The 27598-nt window shown below is 45.0% G+C and overlaps 1 protein-coding gene across 1 annotated transcript in view; it reads right to left on the bottom strand.

Annotated features, from left to right (window-relative positions):
• ITGA9 (integrin subunit alpha 9) overlaps positions 1-27598 on the bottom strand; it is a 330548-nt gene that overhangs the window by 153409 nt on the left and 149541 nt on the right. The window contains exon 16 of the mRNA XM_046668517.1: positions 8753-8902. Within this exon, the coding sequence (XP_046524473.1) occupies positions 8753-8902 (150 nt within the window). The remainder of the gene's footprint in view (positions 1-8752; positions 8903-27598) is intronic.

The raw sequence follows: 27598 nt of genomic DNA on the forward strand, positions 1-27598 counted from the left end.
GCAGAGCCTTTATGTATGATAATGAAAATAAACCTTAGAGCTGTAAATAACGGCATTTGAGCTGGCTGGGCACCTCAGCCGGGAAAGTATTACCTAATGTGCAGCCTGAACAAACAGAAAGTTTTCATAGGCATGGGGCTATACTCCCACACACCCAGGCATTGCAGGGTCTAGGGTGGAAGGAACAGATGGTGATGATTTCCAGCGCAACGGAGACCCAAAGTTTACGGCCTCACCATAGCTTAAAATTATATTAGAGTAAAATAGCTCACTTTTCACTTGAAAGATGACAAAGTGCGTATTCTCAACACAGCCAACGACTTTTCTTTCACCAGCCGTATTTCTTCCATTTTGTTTTTCGAAAAGTAGACTCACACGCACAGAAGTACTGTGGTGTAGGGAAGTCACCCTAAATCACACGCCACGCTCTCCTGCCTGAGAGGAATTCCCAGAGAGCTCCTGGAGCACATTTCTTTTAATTACAGCTGGTGAAGAAATTCTGATATGATGGCCAATCTCTGCAGGAGGACCTAGCCTTCTGTTCTTTCAGAAGGGCTCTTTCAATTGAGATAGATTTACTGAGCATCCACTATGGGCCAGGCACTATGCTAGGCACTGGGGATCAACAGCAAATAAAGTAAAACAGAGCCCTGCTCTCATCAGCCTTCCATTCTAGTGAGGGAGCCAGAAAAGCAATTAGACAAAATAACATATTGTGATAGGTGTCATGAAAGAATCAAGCTAATACAGCCGATCAAGCTAATAACCAGGTAATACAGGGTAGTTGGGGGACGCTTCTGTGAGGTGGTGATATTTTGACTGACCTAAAGACTGAGGAAGTGGCCAAAAGGAAAGCACGGCAAAGAGCTTTATAAAAGAAGTGTCAGCATGTGTATAAGGCCTAAGGCAGAAAAGGGCTTGGTAAGTCTGAGGGTAGCTGGAGTGCCGTATGTGGGTAGCACTGAACGATGCTGGAGGGGCTGGGACCCCATCATGCAGGGTCTTGCGTGCCTTAGCAAGAGTCTGCATTTTCTTCTAAGGGAAGCTATTGGGTGAGGGGGAAAGTATGCAGAGAAGTGACCTGGTCCAGATGAGGAATGATGGTGGCCTGGACTAGAGTGGTGGCAGTAGAGACGGAGTAAAAGAGGAGGGATTCATGTACTATTTGAGTTGTGGTGGTACAGCCGGCTCTCAAGTTCTGGTTATGTTGGTCATCTCCATATCTCCCCTCTCTTGGATAAAGGGGCATCTCTGGAGCTGAGATGTGAGGGCCAGACAGTCCTAAAGATCACGATAGGCCCATCTGAGGAACCAGCCAGAACCCTTAGATGGTACCATTGCCTCTTACCCAGGGAACCTACCCGTGAACCAGCTGAGACTGGACACACTCTCAGCAGAAAGGAACCAGCTTCAGTGGAGCATCTCCTTCCTCCAGAGCCCCAGCTACACTCGCTCCCATGGGTTGCCTCATTCTTTCCTCGACAATGCTGTGAAGCTGACTTGTCACCTCCACTCACTGGGGAGGAGGCAGAGGCTTCCAGGGCCTAGGTGACTTGCCCTTCCCAGAAGGGAAGAGCAGAATCTAATGCTGCTTCATCATTTCAGTGATTCTCACATATTACTTCATATAATCCCACAATCACTTGGAGGTAGCAGAGCAGATGATGGCACCCTAAGTGACAGGTGACTAAGCAGGAGCTCTCACGAGGTAAGTGACTTGCCCTGTGCCATCGAGTGAGTACATTCTGCTCTGGGCTGGGACCCTGATCTTCTCACTCCAAAGCCTCTGCTCCTTACCCAGAGAAGCCAGGGGAAGAAAGAAGGCCTGCGGTTCTCTGAGGTATGGGGTTTATTCATTCTCTATTCCTACAGTAATAAATTACCACAAATTTAGCAGCTTAAAACAAGACAAATTTATTATCTCACAGTTCTGTAGGTCAGAAGGCTAGGTGGGCTTTGGTGGTTGCTCTGCTCTGGGTTTCACAAGGCCAAAATCAAGTGTCCCCTGGTCTGGGCCCTTATCTGGAGGCTCTGGGGGAGAATCTGCTTCCAGCCTCATTCAGGTTGTTGGCAGAATTCAGTTCCATGTGGCTGTAGGACTGAGGTTTCCGTTTCCTTACTGACATTCACCCAGGAGCCTCTCTCAGCCCCTCGAGGCTGCCTGTATTCCTTGTCAAGTTGTACCTTCATCTTCAAAACCAGCAATAGGAGGTCAAGTCCTTCTCATGCTTCAAATCTCTCTCTTTCCCCTGCATCTCTCTGACCTCCTATTCTGCCTCATTCTTCCTGCCTCAAGCTGGAGAAAGATTGGGCTCATCTGGATAATCCAGGATACTCTCTCTATTTTAAAGTCCATAACCTTAATCACACCTGCAAAGTTACTTCTCCCATAATGTATCCTAGTCACAGGTTCCAGGAATAAGGGTGTGAACATCTTTGGGGGACCATTCTGTCACCTGGAAGTGCAGCCCCAGCCAGGTCTCTTTGGGGGCCTCCTAGGCAGCATGTGAGCAATTATAATTTCCAAAGCTCTCCTCTGTGTATAGGGTTTGAAGAAAGGATCTCTGTCATAACCATTGGTATGCTCACCTGAAGGGGAAAGATAAGGGCCCTCAGGTGACCAGTCCAACGACAGCCTTGCTCCTTTCCTAGCACACAGGCCAGCCAGGGCATTCCATGATAGTTTCAATTAGTTCCAGACTCTGTTCCAGCAACTGATACCAACTAGTAACTAATAACGAGTCAACTTTCTGGATGTATCAGACACAACCTCTAAGGACTCACCTATAAGACCTCCCTGGGGCCACTGTGATGAGCTCCTAACAGGCCTTCCTAGGTCAGACAGACCAGCCTCCCTGAAGCACATCTCTGATCTCCTACACTCAAAAAGATGTAATGGTTTCCCATCCCCCACAGAATCAAGAGCAATTCCTCGGCCTGTGAACCAGTGGCCTTAGACTGTATGACTATACTCCCAGTCCTGATGGCTCCTCTACTTCCCCTCACTAGATATTCAGCCACATGGAAGACCATTAGCATCCATCATCCATCAGTCCCTCCTTCTCTGTTAGTCTGTCAAGCCCCTCCTGCCCTGAGTGCCCAAATCCTACTTCTTCAAGGCTCTGGCCAATTCTCCCTTTCTCCATAGAACATCTCCTTCTCCTCAGCTGGAAGTGGTCTCTGGAGTGAAATTCACACGTACTAATCTGAGTCTCACTTTCTGCTCTGTGTAAGTTATTCCTGTCCAGTCTGAAAGTCCACTGAGGGCAGCAATGTTTTAATTTTTTTCAAGGTCTTACATGTAGTCGACACTCAATTGACTGAATTGCTCTTAGATTTATAGTTCTTTTAAATACTCTTCCAGTTAACAGATAAAGTAAGCTGAATTTTTTTGGTATCAAATATCCCCCGAGGAGACAGAGGTAGGACTCTGTTTTCCTTAAATTTTTAAGGGGAAGTGTATGCTCATCAGGCTGTGTGTCCCACAGAGGCCTGCAGCATTAGAGACACAGAGCGCCCAGAATCCCAATCCGTTCTCAGCATCAGTGGTGACCCCACTACTCACTCACATAGCCTACCACCTACCCTAGAGACTGCTTTCTCCCAAGACTGTTCTTCACACAGTAGAGGGAAGGCTTGGCCTCCTGGCCGTCTCACTCACTCCCACTCACTTCAAAAAGCCTTGGATCCATCAATAAGCCTGTACTTAATGTGCTCAAGTCACTGTCTCCACATTACATACACTGTCTGTGCAGCTATTCCAGCTGAACTAGACCATCAATGGTGGCAGACCCTGACTCTAAAAGATCTCCATGATTTAATCCACTCCATTGCACAGTCCTGTGTACCAACATGGGCTCAGTGCCTTTTAGTTGAAGAGACTAAGGCATTTAAATCCTAACGTTATGTGGCAACATGACTTAAAGAGCTCTGATGAGTTTATTCCTTCCTATGAAAGAAGTTAGATGTTCTTTGTGGAGCTGTCACATAGACATATACAGGTTAAAAATCAACTCTGCTTCCTGGAGTGGGCCTAGCTCTCAGAATCTTTCTTCCCTTTAAACTGAGCCAACATCTGGAAGACACATGGAAGAAGACCATTAAATTGTCTCTTTTTTTCATGATCAGGAAAAGGAGAATAAGCAAGGCTCACTCTCCCAGAATTTTTCTCAGGCTCCTGGACAATCTTCCCAATCTAAGGACAATATTTTTCTTTCATTTTAATTTCAACCAAAGAATCACATGGTTAAAAAAATAATGACCCCTGCCATACACCTCCTCATAGCAGGTCCTGCTCCCCAGGGGCAACCACTATTACCCATATCCATTTATGTTTCTTTCGATGATTATTTCCATATCTCTGGAAAACAAACCAATACTACTTCTTGATTTATCAAATTTAGACATTATCTTACTGAATTCCTGCCATGATAAACAAGAATTTATCTCACTTACACAATGGCCCCCTCTCCTCCACCTGCCTAATTTTGACAGGCAAATCATTACTCTTAGCTCCTCTACTGGAGTGGCTCTCAACATTAGCTGCATCAGAATTAATAAGCTGGTCAGCTTATTAAAACACAGCTCCCTGGGACCCACCCCTTGAGTTTCTGATTCAGTACATCTGGGGTGGGGCCCAAGAATTTTCATTTCTCACAAGATCCCAAAAGATGTTGACACTGCTGGTTCAGTGACCACACTTTAAGAAGTACTGCTCTACTGACGACCTCTGCAATTATAAGTAATAAACCACTATTTCTTGTTTCATCCAGTTTTGCAATATCTCTTGACTCACCAATTTAAAAAATTAAGATATTAAGAGAAATTCTGTCATTCTATTTTTACCTCTATACGGTCAAATTTACTGATATTTAAATTTTATATTATAACCATAGCTCTGATTTGGGCTTGACTATAAATACAGAAAACCAATAAATAGTGCTAATGTTATAAAGGCTACATGAGTACTGTCCACAGTAGAGCCAAGACAAATGTCATGATTACATACCCTCCTCTACAGGTGCAAAGTTAAACTCCTAGAAGACTCAACATTTCCTTAAGGGAGAATATCTGTAGTATCAAGGTCCTTTTCTTCCTTATACTCTTCTACTTGCTCAAAATCCCACCACATTGTCTTATATTTGAACCGTGACATATTGACCCCACTTCAATTTCTTCTGGAAGTTTGTGATTGCCCTTATTTTTTTCTTATCCAGAGAAGAAATATATTCCATCTACACTGTATTTCTTGTCATTCTATCTATTACTGGCTTCATTCTGCTTGAAGCTTGTTGGGTCCCTGTTCTCAGTCGATCAACTGTTTTTTAGATTTGTGGCTCGATTGTCATGCTGGGCTTTCTTGTCGGTAGACTTCTGGGAGTTAGTTCTACCATTTTTTCTATTGTACATCTTGCTCCTTCTTCTTGTCGCCCTCGTTTTGTTGCAGTACATCTCAGGTAACTTCTCTGGAAGGGTTACTAGGCAGGTAAACTTTCTGGGTCTTCGCTTGTCTGAAAAATGACTTTATTTTGACCTCACACTTGACTGTTAGACTAAGCATCAAATTCTGGTTTCCAAAGCACTTTCTCTCAGAACTTTGAGGCCTTTATTTCACTATATTCTAGCTTCCAGCCTTGCTAATAAGGAATCTAATGAACTACTTAATGTGATTCTAATTCTGTTGTAAGCTGACACACACTCCTCACTATCATCATCCTGTACTCCCTTTCCCTGGAAGCATTTGGAATTTTCCTTCAGCCTTAGAAGCAGTGGCACTTCAAAATGATGTACCTCAGATATTTTTGATTTATTCTGCTTGTAAATTGATGGGCCCTTTAAATTAAAAATAATCTCTCTTTAATTCTGGGAAATTTCATTCTCGTATTTTTCCTATCATTTCTTCTTCATTTTCTATGTTTACTTTTTCTGGTATTCCTATTACTTGGATATGGAACCTGGTAGATTGATCCTTTAGCTCTCTTTTCCATTTGCCTTTTAGCTCTGCTTACTGAGGGATTTCTTACCATTATCTTGTAATCCTTCTAGGAAATTTTTGGCTCTGTAACCATATTGTTAATTTTCAAGAAACTTTCCCTTATTCTCTGATTCTTCCCTTTAAAAAGAAATAGAACTCCAACCATTTTCTAATGGACACAATATATTCTTAAATCCCCTTGTGTTTATTACAAAGTTTAAGGTAGTTTTAACATCTGTATAATCTCTTCTAACCCCTGAATAATTTATTTCCTTCTAAGTCAATTATTCTATTTGTTTACTTTGGTCTTTTTGTTTTCATATACCACATTCCCCTCACCGTCCCCAATCTCAGGTTTCCTGGGTTGTCCATTCATATTTAAGAATAAGGTAAAAGAGCTGATTGGAAAATCTGTGGCTGTGTTTGGGTGGATGATAGGAGGGGAAGCTAGCTTTTACAGTAGAGGCTCCAAATGCCAGAAGTAAGGCTTTCCTCTAGGGAAGCAGCCTACTCACACTACCTCAAGCAGGTTATTCAGTTCTTTAGAGAAGAAAATGCCTGGTTGCTTGCTCTTCTGCATACCTGAAGTATGTAGGGGTAGGGACAGGGGTGGACAGTCAACTCTTCCACATACCAACCTTCACTTAATACCTCTCTTCCCTGTTTCAGCTTCACTTCTCACTCAGGCCTCCTTTATAACTGCCGGCCTGACTGTGGCTGCAGCCTCTCAGCTCCACATATAGAAAGGCACTAAGCCATCTATGCATAGTTCAAGGTTCAACCAACAACACTCTTCCATCTCCCTTACTCCCTAAAACTACTACACTCTTTCATTGGCTGATACCCTTTCCCCCACAGTGTTCTCCTTCCTGTTCCTATTTACCCATGCATAATCCTTGTAATGGGGTCTCAGGAAGCACAAACAAATATTTGTGCTTGGCTGGTCATCTTGAACCAGAAGTGACCAAGAAGAGCATTTTAATGCTAATGTGTCCCTGCATCTCTGATCAGGCTGATTTACTGAGTCCCCAGCCTGACTTCTCACCCCACTTCACTGTCAGGAGATGACATCAATTTCTACTTCTCAGTCAAGGCAGAAGTCACCAGCTTCCTGCCCTGCCTCTTCATCTTATCTTCCTCTCCTCTTTTCCTCGCCTTCGTCATGCCTCCCTCCTCCACTCTGCCCCACCCACTTAGACACTCAGTGTCCTCCCAGTCTCTCCCCTGACTGCCCCCCAGAGCCTGTTCCAAGTATCAATGACCAGCAGAGCATACTGGCCACCCTCTTTGGCACTTGTGTTTGAAAGAAGTTCATGTTTGAATGCAAAAGCAGCATCCAAAAAGGCAGCACTGCCAATAGGTTGTGCATATATCTGTAGTGTGCACTGTCAGCCCTGCCCAGATCCCTTTACAACTGCTGTCCCCATCCTCCAGCTGACGTGAGTGTAGGCAGCTAACTGCTCATATTTGCATCCTTTTCCAAAGAACTCTGCTCAGCTGAAGGGAGCATCCTACAGGAGAGTTATATTCTCCTTCCATACCCCACAGCCAGCCAATAGCTGACTAATCTGGGGTACAAAGGGCCAGCCCCCTTGCCTCAAGGAGAGGACAACTCTTTGGTGTAATTTATGCTCCAGAGTCCCCAGCTCAGGCCAACGCTAGACTTTAGCTGAGACCACATCCTTGCTCAGCTCCTTCCCCTTCCTCACTTCCTTACAGGTTTCTCTCAAGAGCACAGCCTCATGAGACCATGGTGCTCCCAAATCCTTGTCTCAGGCTCTGCTTCGAGAGAATCTGACCCAAGACAACATGGCGGAGACTTTGGGAGAAAATAGGGATGCCTTGGTAAAAATTTCACCACTTAACTGAACATATCTGGATGGACACCTCAAACCCAAACACTTCTCTGTGGTTCTGTTTACAACTTTAATCTGCAAGGCCGGGGTCACTAACTGCTAGTTTTCTCCTAAATTCAGAGCAGTTAGAAGAACCATAGAGGGTGGGGCTGGTGGGTGGTTCCACAGCTCTGCCCCCACCCTGCACAGGAGTCTGGTTTAGCCAAAAAAAGTTTTTCCTGATCTTCCCCAGGGTCCTGGATCTGTGGTGATCTCGGGTGTTAAGGAAAGATTTAAAACCAACTTGGGATCTCAGATTCCTTGCATATTTCCTGCATAGCAGTCAGCACAGCACATCTCACAGATGGCTCAGGGCAGACAGGCCAATGCTGCTGCACAGAATCAGTTTATGGGCTCACTCCTACCTCACGTGGCCTGTACCTAACATTGCTCTGAAGTTCCTCTACACAGCAGCACATCCTGGAATTTGATGAGCTTCAGAAAGGATGTGTGGTCCACCTGCACGGGCAGAGCTCTAGTTTCCAGGGATACTTGGGTTGGCCATTTTTAACTCAACCACCAATTCTAGCAAGATGAAGTCCTTGCTTCTTCACCCCATTCATGCTCCACCAAAAAAACATTTATTGAGCACCAACGGTGTCCTGATCTAAGCTCTGGAAACAGTCGAGGAACAAGGGGCAAGTTCATGACCTCAAAGGGGTTATAATTTTCCAACTGCTTGAAAACAGCCTCAATGTGTTTAAATCATGTGGCTGTTCGAAGCAATCCCAAAGATCACACATTTCATCATTTTGCAGACTACACAAGGGAGGCCCAGAGTGGGGATATGCCCTGGCCACCATCTCCCAGGCAGCCAGGACCATTACTTCTGCCGTATGCACCCGCCACTGTAGGTCCCGGTTGTGAGCGTTAAGGTTCTGACCTGATTCTTTTGGGCAATCTTTTGCCCCTTTTTCCAGCGGAGCACTGGTGTCAGAGCCGGCAGCTCTCGCTCCTCCTCTCCAGTCACATGCTCACCCAGGCTGTAGGCTGCTTCAAACACGATCGGGCTGATGACGTCCTGTACTCTCCGCTGAAACAATAAACAAACGCGCACATTAACTGCTAACGCTGGCTGACATTTGTAGAGCATTTCACAGTTTACAAAGGTCTTCCACATGAATTGCCTCATATGATCCTCACAGCTACCCCTGTGAGGTAAGATTTTATTACTTTCATATTTTAGATGAGGTAACTGAGGCCGAGGGCAGTTAATGTCTTGTCCAAGGTCACTCTGCTAACAAGTGGGGGTTTTCTACTCTACCTTGCGTGGTGCCAAATCATCTTCTCTTTAGCATATGGAAGACATTACCTTACTCATCTTCCAAATATTCTTCTAAGCTAGTTGGCGGGCGGGAAAGTGTCTGCACTCACACTCCAGCGCTAACCCTTTGCATTCGCCGGGTTTTGATGATCAAAGATCTTTTGCACTGATGTTAATATGGATTTTGTATTAGGGCAGGAGACCCAAAGACAGTGAGGGGTCCAGCATCTTCCCAGAGTTAGTCATCAATGGAGCTAGGGATGAAAGTCTGACTTCTGGCCTTGGTTCTTTCCTCTGGAACCAAGGACTTTACGACCCAAGGGAGTGAGAGGCTGATAGTCACCACAGGAAAGGGGAGGGAGGGAAGGGAAGAGAGTAAACATACACTGAACACCTACCAAATGGCAAGCACTGTGCTAGATGTTCTAGGGAGATGAGCACCACGCCCAAACCCTGGGAGCGGGGCTTATTGTCCTCCACTGTACAGAAAAGGAAAAGGAGGGGGCCAGCCTGGTAGCACAGTGGTTAAGTCACACGTTCTGCTGTGGCAGCCCATGGTTCACTGGTTCAGATCCCGGATGCAGACTACACACTGCTTGTCAAGCCATGCTGTGGTAGGCATCCCACATATAAAGTAGAGGAAGACGGGCACAGATGTTAGCTCAGGGCTAGTCTTCCTGAGCAAAAAGAGGAGGATTGGTGGCAGATGTTAGCTCAGAGCTAATTTTCCTCAAAAAAGAAAAGAAAAGAAAAGAAAAGTGCAAGTTCCCCAGGCCACAAGGCTGATAAGGACTTTGAGTCACATCTGTTCAACCCTGGAGTTCCTCACCTTTCGGCACAAGTGTCACTGCCTCCCAAGGACTTTGGGTCCTCAGTCTAACAAGTTAGAGTTAGAGATAGGGAGTAAGCTGGTAGGTGGGCTTCTGAGCAGCACCAACGAGCCCAGTCCCCAGTGTTCTGCATCTGTCAGGGAGAGACAGGAGGTGGGGAGCCAGCAGGGAAGAAGCAGCGGCCTTATTGGGAAGTGAAAGAAGTGGGGCGGGCAGGCAAAGGCAACCACAGCACCATGAGCAGAGCCAATGACTCTCTGTGTGAAGTTTGGTGGAATTTGGAGCAGATTAGTTCTGTGCTGAAAAACAGTAGAAAGTGCTAAAGCTCCCCAGAGGCATACAGTGAGGGGTTTGCTCCACCCCTCCCTGACACCCCGTGCCCCTCTCCATAGGCAGACATGCCTGTCAGTGTTTGGGTGTTCGTCCAGACTAAGGATATGCAGGCAAATGGTAGCTCATTACACGCTGTACTTTGTTTTCTTGACTTAGCATAGCTCCTGGAGATGGTTCCATGTCAGTACATAGAGCTCTACCACCTCCTTTTTAATGGGATACCGTATGTCATTACGGATGCCCTTACTGACCAATATTTGGACTCAAAGCTGCTTTAACAAGTGCATGGATGGCAGCCCACCCACAAACTGTAGCAACATTCTCCAATATGGGTTCTGTGAACCTCAGTTCCCCAGAAGAAGATAAATAAAAGGGTCGATAATCAAGTAAGTTGGGAGGACATCAGGTTAAACAAAGTGAAGGGGTTTTTGTTTGTTTTTACTGCAATTGCCTCTGAGAAAGAGTAGGGGGGGTCCCAAGTTCATCGGGTCATGGAACCCTGTGTTTCCTCAGAGCTCCTCAGGGCACGGGTGTTGAGTAGAACATACTCAGAGACATTGGAGGGCAGGGTAGAAATCTCCCACAGCCCAGGAGAAGAGATGGTGTCCAAGCCAGGGCAGTGTGGAAGTAGGAGACAGAAGTGGCCACGCCTGGGGCTGCTGACTGTGGGGCAGGGCAATAGGACAAAGGGGCATGGATGCCTCCAGGGTGGGAGCTAGAGTGACCAGCAGATGATTTATATCTGTGTTCAGGAGAGCATTCAGCTGGGAATAGAGTCAATCATTCAGCATAAGTAAAATAGAGGACCTCACAGGGAAGTGATGCAGGAGCCTTTGAATAAACTGTTTCCAGAAAATTCTCTTGAACTTCAGACTTTAGGAAGAGATCTTTAATGCCTATGTCCTTTCCGGGAGCAAAATACACACCTAGGATCCAGATTCCCTTTGCCTGCTGACTCTGCCAATCCAAATTTAAAGACTTTCTGAGGTGAGGAAAATAATGGAGTGCAATCTTAATGTTTTTATAAATAAATGCTTTAGTGTTTCTTTAAGGTTGACTATCTTAAGGCTTTTTCATTTAAATCCTTCATGAGGAAATGTCAGTTATTATGTTGTTATTCTTGGAGGAGGGACTGAAGATGAGGGTGGGGGATTTAAAAGCCACTTAACGTTTCCTGGCTACTGAATGCATTTCAGAGCCTGGGCAAGCTCTTCACAGACATTATTTTCCTTAATCTGCATAACACCTGAGCTGGTAGATTATTGCTCCCACTTCACAGATGAGCTCACAGAGGTTCAGGAGCTCAAGTAAGTTGTGCTCCATCCCAAAACCAGTAAGTGGTGGAGCCAGACTCAATCTTAGAACCAGAAGCAAAACTATTTTCCTTGAAGTCCATAAATTATTATTTAAAAATTATCCCAAACGCTTTAGACTCTGACATCACCCTAAAAAATTACCTATTTTCTTTAGAGGATACAGGGCAAGGGAAGGAAACGTTTCTCTCAGAAGGAAGCATGTGAATAAATGACAAATAACCAAGAAATAGGAGCTTGAAGTGAGCGCTGTTTCTAAACGTGCAGCCATTCAAGCCATGCTTACTGCGGAGGGAAGCCTTCGTCAGGGCACAGCTTACTCTGGATGAGTAACAAATTCTGACATATAGGGGTGTGGACGCTGTGCTCTGGCGCTGATTGCATGGACCTGTTTTAACTAAGAAGTTTCAACAACAGCTTCTTACTACGTGTACCAGTAGCTCTGGGCAGAAGAGACCTAAACCGCAGGCAGAGGCCAAGGAGGGTGCAGCAATTAGAAACAAGCCAACACCCCCAAAAGGAGAGCCCCTCCTTCCCACACTGGGTTTGTTTTCTGTGAGCTGCAAAGGAAAAGTAGCAGCAACATTTAGCAGTTTCTTTTTCATTTTTGGAAGTGCAACTTTCCTCAGCTCAGCGCTGCAATTAAGTGGAGGAACTCTTTAGGATGGAGAGGCTTAGGGCTCTGGCCCAGACTGGAATCACTGAAATTTTACAGCTTGAAAAAAGTTCACCACTACAAAATGAAGCTTCTAAAGTTGAACACACACTTACTGTGACAGACCAAAAGACAAGAATCTACCTTTTCTTGCTAAAAATCTACAGAAGTCTCTTGTTTTGAAAATTGAAGGAGCCCACACAGAGAACACCCAGACTGGTGGCAAAATTTGCAGCGGCTGAGGTTTTACTGGGAACTTACCATATGCTCAATCTGAAATTTATTGAGTGCCTACTTTATGTCAGGGCCCTGGGGAGACAGAGATGAAAGACCGTCAGGGGAAACAGGCAAGCAGTGACAGTCTAGTGCAACATGCACTAGGACACAGGCTTTGGGAACACAAATGAGGGACGTCTGATTCGGCCTGCGGGTTGGCAGGCTTCCCAGAGGAGGTGCCCCAGGTTTAGTCATGAGACAGAAGGACATTAGCCAGAGAGCAGGCATAGCTGGTCTAGCAGGGTGGAGAGGGCATGGGGTGTCCAGGGCACGGGATTAGATGTGATTCCCAAAGGTGGGAAAGTTGAGCTTATGGGCAGGAAGTGGGGGACAAGGAGGCTGAAGCAGAGACCAGATCTCAAGGGCACTTACAGGTTGTGTTGACTTCATCCTATAAGCTAGGAAGAGCTGGGAGGAAGGTAAGGTGACGTTGGAGGCTGTGTTACAGAAAAATCCCTCTGGTTTCCTGGATTGATAGGGGTAAAATTGACGCAGGGAGGCCAGTAAGGAGGCTGCATTCTAGAATGATCCTTGTAGCTGTAGCATGGAAGTGGCTCGATGGGAATAGGCCCGGGGACAAGCAGGTAAAGAGGAGGCTTCCATAAGCGTTCAGAGGAAAGATCATGAGGGCCTGAGCCAGGACAGAGCAGTGGGGAGGGAGAAAAGGGGAGGGTTGAGGCTGATTTAGGATAGCACTTGGTGACTGGATGTGGGGGATGAGAGAGAAAGAGTAATAGAAGATGCCTGTGTTCAGCTTGGGTGAGAGAGTGGACACTGGAGCCACTCGACATCATGGGGAACCAGGAGAAGGAACAGCTGTCCCTTAAGTTTAGGCGTGGACATATTGAGCTTTGTAACAACACAGAAATCCCCTTCCTGTCTCCAAACTCTAACTCTGCAGAGAATCTCCCAAACATACTGATTTGAGCCTAAAACTCCATGCTTCCTTTTCTCTTCCACTAAACTGTCTCCCTGTCCCAGTGTCCGGGGTCGGCAATCCCCAGTACTGGCTCATATAGACCCACTATGGGCCCTCTGCCCATGCCAGGAGCTCGTTCACCCATCTGTCCAGGGACGGGCTTGGCCCTCCTTCGGAGTATGTCTTCCTCCTCCCTCAGCTCACCTCACACACAGAGATGTTCTCCTGGGGACCCCAGAGAGGACTGCAGGGACTCACAGGGTCTGCTGACAAGAGGGAGTAAGAACCTCAGGGACACATGCCTGAGGTGCCATCCTAAGGACCGCCATTCCTTCAAGGAGAGTCCTTCAGGCTTCCCTTCTCATTAATTCCCTTGCTCTGAAAATGAAATACAAGTAACTCAGATGGAAAACCCAGCAGGGGAGGCCCCTGACAGGCTGGTGCCACCCATGCAAGAGTTTCTACGAGAGGAGAGGACGGTCTGCCCGGCTCTCCTGGGGCAGCTAGGCAGTTATCAGAGTCAGAAGCCCCAAAGTCTTTTGTCTCCTTTTCTTGTGGAACCATGGAATTTTCACTGCTGCGTATAAGCAGCTTCACATCACAAGACTCCATCTGCCTGGCCAAAGGAAGATGTGCATTACTATTCGGACAAACACCCAGGATGACTCGATTCCATGTCTCCCTCTATGACCCTAATAAGCGGGACCTGAGCACGATGCACCTCCCAGAGAGCCATCTGACCAGAAACCTACCTCACAGCTGCTTTTCCCCATGGAAAGGTTTTCATCTGCCTTAGCTAACTAGCAGCTACAGTGTAAACTAAATGAACACAGGAAGGGTTGACCTCACTTTAAATTTGCAAATAACACAGAAGGTCAGCAAATAAGCAGCTAGCATTAAGCGAGATAATGGGTTTGGGAAAAACCCTCTGTTTTTTTTTTAAGGAGCCCTCAGTATTTTTTCTTTTTCCAAACATGTGATCTTTCTGTCCCCTCCATCCTGTATCCTTTCTTACTATTTCTCTGCTCTCCACACCCAACTCTACTTCTGCCTACAGTTATCTTGCTGGCACTCCTAGAAATGAGACATCTTCAAAAGTGGAATGCCTTTTCCTTTATCTCTATGATCATAACGATTAGAATAGCAGTTAAAATCCTATACGCGAATTTTAAATTCTCATAGGCTTGAAGATTCTTCAAAAGCAAACTGAAGATTTTGCATTCCTAGTAATAGAGTAACTCACTGAAGATCTACGCGCCCGCCACCCCCTCAGACCCCAACAACTAGAAAAGCTGGACAACAGACACACACACACACACACACACACACACAGCTGTTTAAAGCTATCAGGGAACTATCAAGACAGCCAGGACTTCAGAATCTAGGGTCCCAGAGAGAAGTAAAGAACACTGAGGTGACCTCAACATGTAGTGGCACTTTTCCCTTGAGCCGTTTACAGATTCGCAAGCAGTGTGGAATGAGAGGCTAAGAAACTGAAAGTAAAGTGGTGGCTAAAAGACCAAATCCTCAAGTTTCTGAGCTGAGTTTCTGGCAGTCTTAGGAGTCTGTGAAGAAAAAAGTTAAAGCTCAGGGCGGGGCCGGCCCTGTGGCCGAGTGGTTAAGTTCGCGTGCTCTGCTTGGGTGGCCCAGGGTTTCACTAGTTCAGATCCTGGGCACGGACATGGCACCTCTCGTCAGGCCACGCTGAGGCAGTGTCCCCCATGCCACAACTGGAAGGACCCACAACTAAAAAACATGCAACTATATACTGAGGGGATTTGCGGAGAAAAAAAGAGAGAAAAAAAAGAAGATTGGCAACAGTTGTTAGCTCAGGTGCCAATCTTTAAAAAAAAAAAAAGCTCAGGGCCAGGACGCAAGGGCCAAGATCCCAAAGAGAAGGGAAGCATACTGAGGCAAGTCCAATATTCTACACCACATTTACTCTCAAGGCATTTGCTGATGCCAAGAAACCAAGCAGAAGGCAGTGGTTAAGGTACTGAGAAGACAAGAGAAGACTATTTAGCTTGGAGACAGCAGGAAGGACCCACGAGGTAAGTCAATAGAAAAGATTCAGATTGAAGCATGGAGAGGAAAAAGGATAGAAAATTCAGAAATGAACCTAAGAGATATACAGGCCACAGTGAAAGGTGTAACATATTTATAATGACATAATAAATAATGTTTGTTATTATATAAAACATCTAGCACAATGACTGGCATACTATAGGCGAGAATAAATGCTGCCTATCATTTTTATCATTATTTTTAAGTGGTACTTCTGATATGAAAATCTGTAAAAACTGCCCTATTGAGAAGGGAATCCTCATTATGATAGCAAGAACCTATTCCCCATTTTATAAGACAATAAACTGAGGCCAAGCGTGTTTCATTTAGAGTCTTATAAGGCAAAAAATAAACAAATGGAAATTTAAATTAAAACCAAGGGAGAATATTCTAGAAACAATTTTAAACAAACGTTTATGAAAAGCACAAAGCGCAACTGACTACAAGTCTTATGAGACGGGATTTGCAATGGGAGGAGACAAAGATTTATCTTTGAGTGCAGTTATAAACATTGACTAGGTATAGCTCTGAAAAGAGTTTAATTCAAAGAACTCTAGAAATTCTGCCATGAGAGTAGGAAATAAGTGGTGTATATCTGGTTTCTGAAAGTTTCTCAATGAGATTAAAGATTTTAATTATGACTGCATAGTACTTTATATGTAATAACATATTATGGAAATGGATATTATCATTAGTCTGAAATGTATGGTCCTCTGACAAGCATGAGTACTCAGGAAGGTCAATAAAGCATTAAGTACTCTTCAAATAACATATTTACTTAAATTATGCTATTTATCTACGAAAATCACATAACCCCATTGATGCTTTTTCCTCTTCAAAGATAAAACAACATCTAGCTAGATATCTGGAAAATGGTTTGCTTTTTGTTTGAGAGTTTGTGGGTGGGGGTGGGGGTTGCTTATTTAACTAATTTGTATGTTGGCATGTTTGGAGATCTTTTAAATTTCTTTTTCTCTGCATCCATTACAAAATATGCTAACAGGAGATTAGAACTTCTGACAATTTGGAAACAATTTTCTAAGAACACCTAACATCCCCATATAATGTTCTTTGTAAAGAGACATGTTAATTACATTGTAGATAATTACATGCATCATTTGACAGCAAAATGACACCAGAAGGAACTGGCTCAACATAGAGATTATCCAGCCTCTGTGCCCTGCAGAGAAAAGGAAATTTCGGCTTCTAATCTAGTGCTCCTTCCTTCCTTTCCTAATTCTCTCATCCATCTCCCATCCTCAAACCCCCAAGGTGGCTTTGGTAAAGATATTTGTAGGTGAATAAGAAACTAACACAAAAGAAAATGTAACCCACGAAAGGCAAATGGCCAGAGCTGACCCAGGCGGGTTTTTCTGCTCCGCCCCCCGCCCCCCTCATTGTCTCAGCCATCAGTCCCGTGTCCAGCTGGTGTGTCAGCCTCAACCCTCACATTTGGACAGATGCTCTTGGACCTCCAGAGTTAACAATGACCTTTGTACTGCCACTCAGTGGTCTCTGCCTGTTAGGCGACGGCGACGTGGAGGGGGGGGGGGCGGACTGACTCGGTTCAGCGAGCAGTTGAAAACCCTGGAGAGCAAATCTCCTCTCTCCACATCTTGACCTAATAAAGTAACCTTTTGAGGAAGAGGACACAGCTGAGCCAAGTGCCTCTGCTCAGGTCCTACCACTGACCCCAGCTGTGCCTCTGCTCATGCTGTTCCCACGTCTGGAACGGCCTTCTCTCTGCAAAACGTGATCCACTCTCCAAGGCCCACCCCAAGGCTGCCCCTTCTGTGAGACAGGAAAGTCACATTGAACTCTTGGTCACATAAGAACCGTGGGAACCTGATGAGAGGGAAGTGAATTCTAACCCAGAGTGAAGACGCCAGCCCTCTGGCCACAGCCCCCAGGAACCCCAGTGTCCTTATGATACAGTTTGGCACTTACTTATTTTCTGTCTTCTATTGCTGTCTTTCCCTGATTCTAAGGACTTCCCCTATGAAGCTGGGGTGCATCTTAGCATTGAATAATAGATTTATTGTGAGAATGTTTCCCCTCCCCAACCCCTGCCTGAGAAGCTGTCATTACACTGTTACCAATATGGGAGCTGAGGAAATGTGGGCTAGCTCTGGGATGAGCACTCACAGTGGTAACTAGGGCCGCGGGAACAGATCTTGCCACATCTCTTGGACAATACCAAGCGTGTTCTTGTCTGAAAGGGTGGAGGGCAGCAGCAGTGGCCAGGACACCGCTCTCAGGTCAAGGCCAGGGGTGACAAGTGTGTGTAGGTAGGAGGTGGAAGGGTGAGTGGATGAACATTGTGGTTGACTGTCCAGAGGAACTTCGGCTGAGTTGCCTTCAGCCAACATTTGGTTGCTGGGTGCCTGTGCCAGGCACCATGTTAGGCAGAGAAGAGGCAGGGACAAGGGTGTGAGCAAAAAGCTGAGATGCAGAGGAGAAGGTGCCCACATGAGAGCTGTGGGAACCTGATGGCAGGGAATTGCTTCTGACCCAGAGTTGAGTGAGGTTGGGAGTGTCAAGAATCCTCACAGAGGAGGTGATCCTGGAAGAAAAACCAGAAATTCAGCAGGCTGATGGGGGAATGGGAATGAGGGCTGTAGTATTAGTTGGTGGAGATAATACGGAGGTCTTAGACAACTGCGCGTCTGAGGAACGGAGGCAACAGACAACATGGAAAGCAAGGACTTCGACATCAGACAGTCCTGGGTCTGAGGGAGTCCCAGCTTCACACGATCTCTCTGAATCTGTCTTCTCAGATATAAAACAGGTTGACAGAATCAACCTCACATCACTGTTGCAAAGATTAGAGTCCATAGATGTCGAGCACCATGGAGAGCTCCTGTTACTCAGTAAAAGCTAGCTACACCACCTACACCACCACCACTGCCACCACCACCACCACCGCCACCACCTAATAAGGGTCTGAGGGGCAAACCCATAGGGTGAGAGGCAGGGAGGGGCTGCAGACAGGGAGGGAAAGCAGGCTGAAACCAGGTCGCAGGACCTCAGAAACTAGGCGAAGGACTTTCATTCTATGGGCAGTAGGGATTGTCACAAGTTTTTAAAGGCAGCTTTGAAATAAGAACCCCAGAGGACTGACTGGGGATGGAAAGGGAGGAGGACAGGACCTTTACGGGGCTGGTGCACTCATCCACCAGCAGCAAGTCAGTTGCCATCAGTTCATAACTGCCTCTTCTGCAGAAAATTGTCCTTGGTTAAATGCAAGCCACCTCACCCAGGAGGTTTTATGCCCCCTACCCCCCTCCTCCTCCACTGGCAATGACTGACTGGCATGGGGGTACATCTCGCCTCAAGGTGGGACAACTCTGTGGTGGACTTCATGCCCCAGAGGGCCCCACTCCCCATGGGATCAGGCTGAGACCACAGCCTTGCTCAGCTCCTTCCCCTACTCTATCCTGCTCCCCTTAGTCCCCTCTCCTGACAACACCCCCTCAATAAATCCAGTGCAAGCAAATCCCTATCTCAAGCTCTGCATCTAGGGAACCTGACCTCACACAGTAAATTCAGTGTTACAAAAACCTGTGGCAGAAGAAATACATACTTATATGTATTCGTGTAAGTTATTATGTATACACACAATATATAGGTAAAATACGGACCTGGAGGTCGGGAGAGAGAGTCCCTGCTTGCTCAACATCTTACCCTCAACCTCTTGGCATGTCCAAGGGGAATCCCCTCTGACCACCTGGAAAATCTTCATGATAGAGAAGAACACACTGAGGGCCAGAGAGGAGAAGAGACTCATCAAGATCCCAGAGCCAGCACTCCTCTTCATTCTGCACCCCTAGACTCTGCGCAGCAGTGCAAATGCAGCAGGGATCAGAGAGGGAAGCTGTGGCTGGGGAAGTCGTTGAATCAAGGTGAGGAGAGATGCCTTCCACAGCCTTGTGGATCCTGTGAATCCCAGCCTCTTAACAGGAAATAAATGTGGCCGAGAAGGCAGCGTTATGATAGATACAAATGGTCTCGAAAGTGACCCAATCAGGCCTGGAGAGCTCCCAGGAGAGCTGGTCTGCAGGCAACAAATTCCTTCTTGTCCAGACTCTGACCTGCATGACCAGCATTAGGTGCACAATGTAGTGTGTAATGATTTGTCCCCGTGCCTATCTCTACTGCCAAACCATGAGATCAAAGTGGCACGAGGGGCAGAAACCAGACTCCCAAGGCAGCTCATTCCACAGCAGCTTTGACCTCTATTTAATTTTGGTGAGAAAGACTGGACCCGAGCCAGCATCTGTGCCAATCTTCCTCCATTTTATATATGGAACACCGCCACAGCATGGCCTGATGAGCAGTGTGCGGGTCCGAGCCCAGGATCTGAACTGTGAACCCCGTGCCACTGAAGTGGAGCATGAGAAATCAACCACTAGGCCACCAGGCTGGCCCTTTTATTATTATTATTTTTGATGATTGTAGTGATGTTATAAAATACTTAGTATAAAAAGGGGTGGATGTTTAGTTAAGTCTGGTAGTGTAAAAAAAAATCATTTTTTCAAAGTATGTCAAAAAGTATTCTGCGTCTTCATTTGTTAACACGTCTGACATTAAACTTGGATTACTATCCAGTCAAGAAGTTTCCATTAAGGAGTCCCCATTCCATCCACTATAGATGTCAGGAGATTCCTATATATAGCAGATGCTGTTAGTGCTCTGCCCAGATGCCCTTTACCAGCTGGTGCATCCCCCCTACTGACAGCTCACACCTACCACCTTCTCAGGAGGACTCGCCTTGGTGGATGGAGCCATCTCCTCCAGAGATGCCTGCCAGGTGATGTCCTGTAATAGGCAGAATTCTAAGATTACTCCCCAAAACCCATGCTCCTATATAATCCCTTCCCCTTGAGTGTGGGAAGGACTGTAAATCTGACACATGTCACTTCCGATTATGTTGTATTATATGACAATGAAGGGATTTTTTACATGTAAATAAGGTCCAAAATTAGGCGAGTTAGAGTTAATCAAAAGAGAGATTATCTGGGTAGGCCCACTCAGATGAACCCTTTAAAGGAGGGCTTAGGTCTTTCCCGAGCTAAGAGACTTGAAGCAGGAGAGAGACTCTCCTGCTGATCTTGAAGAAGCTAGCCACCATATGCTCTGCAGCTGCAAGGACATGAATTCTACCACCAACCTCATGAGCCTGGAGGAAGACCCTAAGCCTCACACGAGACCCAGCTGACACCTGGATTGTAGCTTTGAGGCCCTGAGGAGGGACCCAGCTGGGCCGTACCCAGACTCCTAACCCACAGAAACTGTGAGGTCAAAAATCTATGTGTTTTAAACTACAAAATTTGAAATTTTGGGGGCTGGCCCAGTGGTGCATCAGTTAGGTTCGCATATTCTGCTTCAGTGGCCCATGGTTCGCCGGTTCAGACCCAGGGTGTGGACGTGGCACCGATTGTCAAGCCATGCTGTGGTAGGCGTCCCACATGTAAAGTAGAGGAAGATGGGCACGGATGTTAGCTCAGGGCCAGTCTTCCTCACAAAAAGAGGAGGATTGGCAGCAGATGTTAGCTCAGGGCTAATCTTCCTCAAAAAAAAAAAAAAAAAGGAATGTAAGTTGTCAAAAAAAAAATTGCCATTTTTTTATGTAACATAGAAAACTAATATGTGCCCCACTCCCCTGGCTGGCTGATGCAGGGGTGTAACAGCCCATCCGCTGGCCTCTGAGTGGATAAGCTCTCTGGTATGATTCATACTCCAGAACTCCCTCCCGGGATCAGGCTGAGGCTAGACTTTTCCTGAGACCACATCCTTACTCAGCTTTGTTCCCTGCCTAATTCTGTTTCCCTCCCTTCTGAGAGCATTCCCCCAATAAATCTCCGGCAGAAATCCCCATCTCAGATTCTGCTTCTGGGGAACTGGATGCAAGATACCACATAATAAATTCCATCCTGAATTTGTTGTCTGCAAAATCCTTAAAGAGGTGAGAAAAGCTAGATCAAGTGCAAGGGATGACCAGCGCTCATGTCTGACCAAAACACAAGCAGATCATGTAGGGAGGGCAGAAGCATGGGGATGACACTCAGACTCTTTTTGGCCATTACTCTCCCTTACTTCCAACTCAGAGTTTTACTCTGCCCTTCCTTTATTTATTCTCAAAAAGAACAGCGCTAGCACTCTGTGAATAAGTCTTAGGGCCCAGGAGGTGGATTAAAGACACAGATCAGCTCCAGGCCTCCTCAAGGCAAACCCTTTTTTCTTTTTTTTCCCTTTTTTAAAGCTGCTCACGAAGCATCTTTGTCTCCAGTGCATGAGGCACCAAATTTTATAAAGGGCAAAGTGCAGAAGGAAAAGAGCCAGGACTTGGACTATGCACAAAATTAATAATGAGCTCCTTAACCCCACAGAGTTGATGATCTATTACTATACACAAAATACACTTTAGACTTTGTTTGTTTCACTACTTTCAACCAAAATTATATCTTAAACCAAAGGTTCTTAACCTAGAAGAGAATTCAGGAGGTCTGTGAACTTGGTTGAGAAAAAACTTACAACTTTTTTAACCGCTAACTGAAATTCAGCATTTCCTTTTATAAATGTAGGCAGCAAACCACAGAAATATTAGACCTGTGACTCTGTCATCAATAGAAATCTGAGATATTTTCACATCATATTCTAGTTGTAGAGTGCTTGAAATATTTTTTATACTCATCAGTATTTCAAAATTTCCATAGATCTTACTATTTAAGGCATTAATAAAAAGCAGGCATATCACCAATTGGGTTTCCTTTTTAACATTTTGATAGCTGAATTTCAGTATAATTGGTTTCTTTATAATTCTATGTATTTTATCAGACACACTTAAAAACATTATTCTGAGAAGGGGTCCATAGGCTCCTCCTAACTGCCAAAGGAGTCCATGCACGAAAACAGCCAAGAACTTTCGTCTTAATGGTAAATGAAACAATGAGAGGGATCATCCTGTGGTTTCCGAAATCCTTCAAAGTATGCTTCAAACACCGCAGAAAGAATCGTTATATTGTTTCAGTCTTCATAGGTTATATGAACTGCCTGGTCTCAGCAGTTAAAAATATACCGTCCATTACATTTTATGACAGGTTCAAGGCCTGGGCTCAAAATCATCCCATGGCCCCCGGGGCTTTAAGAATTTGGTCCTGGGTAGATATTTGGGGCCAGGGCAGAGCAAAGCTGCTCCATGCTAAGAGCTGTATGAAAGCATCTCTTTCCCTGTGTGAACCCACAGGAAGGGAAGGGCAGAGGCAGTGGGCTCCCTGGGCTACATGGAGTGCTCGCGGCTTTGACAGAAAGAATCCTGACCTCTCCAGGGCAGGCCTGCTGCTTCACAAGCCCTGAGAGGACGCCTAGAAAGCTGAGAAGCTTGCCCTAGACCTTGGTGGTGTGTGAAAACCCTGAACCGTGACTGAAATGAAGGGGAGAGTCAAAATACTGACCCCACAGGATTTCCACATTACTCAAACCACAGTGGGCCTGTCTCCTCAGCTTGGGGGCTAACTGCAGCAGCACAATTACTCTGAATGATTTTCAGCCTAGCAAGCGAAGAAAGTGGCTCCCCTCAAATCTGTAATAAAACAAGGTCATTAAAATTCCAGTGAATTTCATCAAAACTTGTTCACTCTTTGGTCTATTCCCTTCTTGACACTATGTCTCCACTGGTTCTGACAAGATCACCAATGGCTGCCATGTTGCTAGATCTAGTGCACACCCCTTCTCTGTCCTGATCTTTCTTGACCCCCACAAGGATTCCTCACAGTTGGATCTCCTCCTCTTCTTCTTCTTCTTCTTTTTTTTTGATGAGGAAGATTGGCCCTGTGCTAACATCTGTGCCAACCTTCCTCTAGTTTTTGTAGGTGGGAGGGCCACCACAGCATGGCTTGATGAGCAGTGTGTAGGTCCATACCCAGGATCTGAATCCGCGAACCCCAGGCTGCCCAAGCACAGTGTGCAAACTTAACCACTTAGGCCACGAGGCTGGTCCCTTAATCTCTTCTTCTTGAAGCTCATCCTTCCCTTACTCCCCGAGGGGATGGCTCACTCCTCCTGTCCCCACTGCTGCTTGTCCTTCTGAGATGATATCAAAGCAATAAGTGGCATTTATTGGTTAACATACCCACCCCCCCAAGCTACACTTACAGAGCAGAGGCCACCTCACATCCATCTCAGCATGCCCAGCCTTTAGCACAGTACACAGGACACAGCAGATGCTCAATAAACATTTGCTGAGACATATGTGAACTGAAATGAACATTCATCCAAAAGGCAAGACATTGGCGAATTTGAGATCACCCCTCTTAGGAAAGGCGGCTTTACTCCACAGACCAATCCTACACCTACAGTTAACGTACAATATACACGCAAACACCCTACTAAACATTTACCTGAAGCTTTATTTCTTGGCTCTGCCATTACTTCCTCTCAGTGTTTATATCTCACACCTCTTTACTACTTTTCTTTCAAATCTTCCCTCCTTTTTAACCTTGGCTATTTTAAACATCTTTAAGCTCAAAAGAAGCAGTGTCGTACCTATCGACAAAAACCTTATTAAACAACTTAATAAATGCCATTTATTACACCTTTTAGCCAGAACTTTTGGGTTTACTGGATAATAATAAACTTCTGGGTTTATTGTGGAATCCTAATCCAATAATAAAGGAGACAGACACTGGGTTCTCATTTGTGGGAAAGAGTTGGAATTTTGGCAAATGGACGCTCTGAGGGAGATCTCCTTTTGCTTTGGTCCCTTCAGCACTGGCATCTGTCACATTTGAATTCAACTAACATTGACCAATAACCCAGGAGTTAATGCCCAGGAGTAGCCTACATGCTTTATAGGTTAGCTGGTATAATCTCACCATAGGTTATTTTTCCCCAAATGGTGAAACTCAGGCTTAGACAGTTAAGTCTGCCTATGTATCATTTGGAATTTACTGATATCCCAAGAGACTGATAAAGATGTCAGGAATCACAGCAGAATACTCTGAACTTTCATTACATTTCTGGACTCTTTTCAAGTAGATAATAAAAAGAACAGAAATCATGGGGCCAGCCCAGTGACACAGCAGTTAAGTTCGCAGGCTCCACTTCGGCGGCCCTGAGTTCACTGGTTTGGATCCTGGCCATGGACCTATGCACAGATCATCAAGCCATGCTGTGGCAGGCATCCTACATATAAAAAAGAGGAAGATGGGCACAGACGTTGGCTCAGGGCCAATCTTCCTCAGCAAAAAGAGGAGGATTGGCAGTGGATGTTAACTCAGAACTAATCTTTCTCAAAAAAAAACAAAAACAGAAATAATTTGTCATATCTCCTTCTCATTTCTCCCTCTTCTATTTCCTTATTTCCTTTGCCACATGGTCATTAGTTAGAAACTTTGTACAAATTTGAGATGACCTATGAGTTTTAATTAAATAATTTAGAGAATGAAAAAAAATGTCATCTTCCTCTTGGGTAGATATAATATTCAACAGCTCTCCCCCCCAAAATTTGAAATCTATCTGAAAAAAGAAATAAAGAAAATAATCCCATTTACAATAGCATCAAAAACAATAAAATACTTAGGCACAGATCTAACCAAGCAGGTGAAAGATCTATAAGACACTGATGAAAGAAACTGAAGTGTGGAAATAAATGGAAAGCTACCCTGTGTTAATCGATGGGAAGAATTAATATTGTTAAAACGTCTGTAGTACCCAAAGCAATCTAAAGAGTCAATGCAATTCCTATGAAAATTCCAATGGCATTTTTCACAGAAATAGAAAAAAGTCTTAAAATTCATACGGAACCACAAAAGACCCCAGATAGCCAAGGCAGGAAATGAGAGTTGGAGGTGAGAGAGGTGATTGTGTGGGCATTCTGAATGGGAAAGAGGCAGAAAAGCACAGAGTCTGTCCCATCTCTCAAGCAAGATCATATGACTGCAGTCAAGAATTTTTTGCTCAGTGAATGAAAAGTAAATGCGTACCACCACTTAATTTGGGGAGCCACAAATTTAGAGGGTGTTGACCTACATCTCAGTGCAGCATGATGTGGAGGGCAGAGCCCCTTCCGTACACAAAACACTAGTCTCTAGTACAGGAATCTGGATATCCGGGGTCCATCTCTCTGCCCAGGTCCCTGCCTCCCCCTTAAGACAGAAAACCCCAGGGCTTACAGCCTCTGCTTCAAGGACTACCCTAACCTGAAATTTCAAAGCAAACCACAAAGAAACAGAAAGAATCCTCTAGACTTATTACACACATCATAAAAGAGTGGGTCTTGCTAACTATATAAAACAGTATTTACGTTTCAACTTCATGTCACTGAAAAGTCCAGTAAAAGCCTTTTATTGGAATAGCGAAGTGTCTCCAGGAACTTTAAAAGCAGCAATATTTGTACCAAGGACAAGCTCGCCTGAAATGATTCATTGGTAGTACTGAACTATCTGGGGCCCCAAGGACATACCTGTCTAAAATGATTCACACAGTTCCAGTGAAATATCTGGGGTCCATGAACCAGCATCCTTGATATAACTAGAGCCAAAGATGATGAACTAGTTTTTGCTTGTTTTGTAAGTCGTAGCTGGTTGAATCACTTTCCACCAAACCTCAGCCTAGAGTCATGTGCCTCATAAAGATATTTTGGTCAACAACACCCTGAATATATGATGGTGGTCCCATAAAATTAGTACCATAGAACCTAGGTATCTAGTAGGCTATATCATCTAGGTTTCTGTAAGAACACTCTATGATGTTCACGCAACGACGAAATTGCCTAACGATGCATTTCTCAGAACATATCTCTGTCGTAAAGTGACCCATGACTGTGTTTGCATTGCTATTCCATATAGCTACTTTAAAAAAGAAATGCGAGGACAGAAAGGAAAAAGAAAAAATAGTTAACACTTATTGGTGTTCACCTTCAAAGATATTGTCCCAAATCCTTTCTGTTAATAGAAATAGCTGAATTTTATGCTCTCAAAATAGTATTCATGCTGCATTTATGATCTCTTTGATCTTAACCTTTTCAATGGGTAAATTAACACTTTTTATATTGGAAAGGGAAACATAAATAACCAAGGTTTTTATGATAAGTGATTACCCTCTCCAACAACGTAAATTTGACCATAATCTTTAAAAAGTATATTCTGGAAATATAGCTACAAACAGCCCACAGATAGATCCGTATGCAGCCAAATCACCTGTTTATAAGCAGATCGACTCAAACCCAGGGTGTGAACAAAGACGTCCTATGTAGAAAAAGCCACAGCTGCAATTTAGATAACTATCTTTAATTGAAAATCCTTGTTTGGCTTTCTCAGGCCCGGCCATCCCAGCAGAAATAAAAATAGCTTTGAGGAATGACCACTGAGGGTGAAAACAGGGCTACCCCCACATTAAAGATGGTTCCTGTTAAACCTGAATTTTTAAAAAAGAACCAAGAGTCCTTTCAGAAGAGCACGCCTGCCAGGGCTCCAGCCTCCCTGACATCACTCCCAAGTCTGGGCTGTACCTGGGCAGTGATGTTGTCTCTACCAGATTCAGTGGACTTTGCACACCTTGTCACCATGATAGACGGCACCAGACCTTTTAACCCATTTCTTTCCTAGAGAAGTTATATTCTAAACCTAGAGCATGCAAAAAACTAAGCTGCTCTCCATCGAACATTCATCTGTTATCTTTCAAGGGTCTGTTGCTGTGTAGAATATAAATTAATCTCCCATATGCTAATATCTTAATTTGAGGGATAAGACTTGCCCAGACATCAAATTCCAGAATGGGAGAGAATTAGATGTCATTCACAGTTACCACACTCATTCTCCCATCAAGCTTAGCCAGATCATTGATCTTTCTTTCGTCACCTATAGATTGAGAAGAACAACACTGAGGCCAACTTTTTGTCCTCACATGGTTTCCCCATCTGTACTAGAGGAACCTTCAGCTTCTCCCTCTATGGACCACTGAGTTACCTGCTCTCTGACCACAAATCCAAGTGTCACCTGGTTCTGGAGAGCATTACTAGCTCATCCACCCACCCACTTACCACTCAGCCAAGGCCTGCTGAAAACACTAGTGTAC

Source organism: Equus quagga, chromosome 1 (genome assembly GCF_021613505.1).
Source record: "Equus quagga isolate Etosha38 chromosome 1, UCLA_HA_Equagga_1.0, whole genome shotgun sequence".
In the NCBI taxonomy this organism is placed as follows: domain Eukaryota; kingdom Metazoa; phylum Chordata; class Mammalia; order Perissodactyla; family Equidae; genus Equus; species Equus quagga.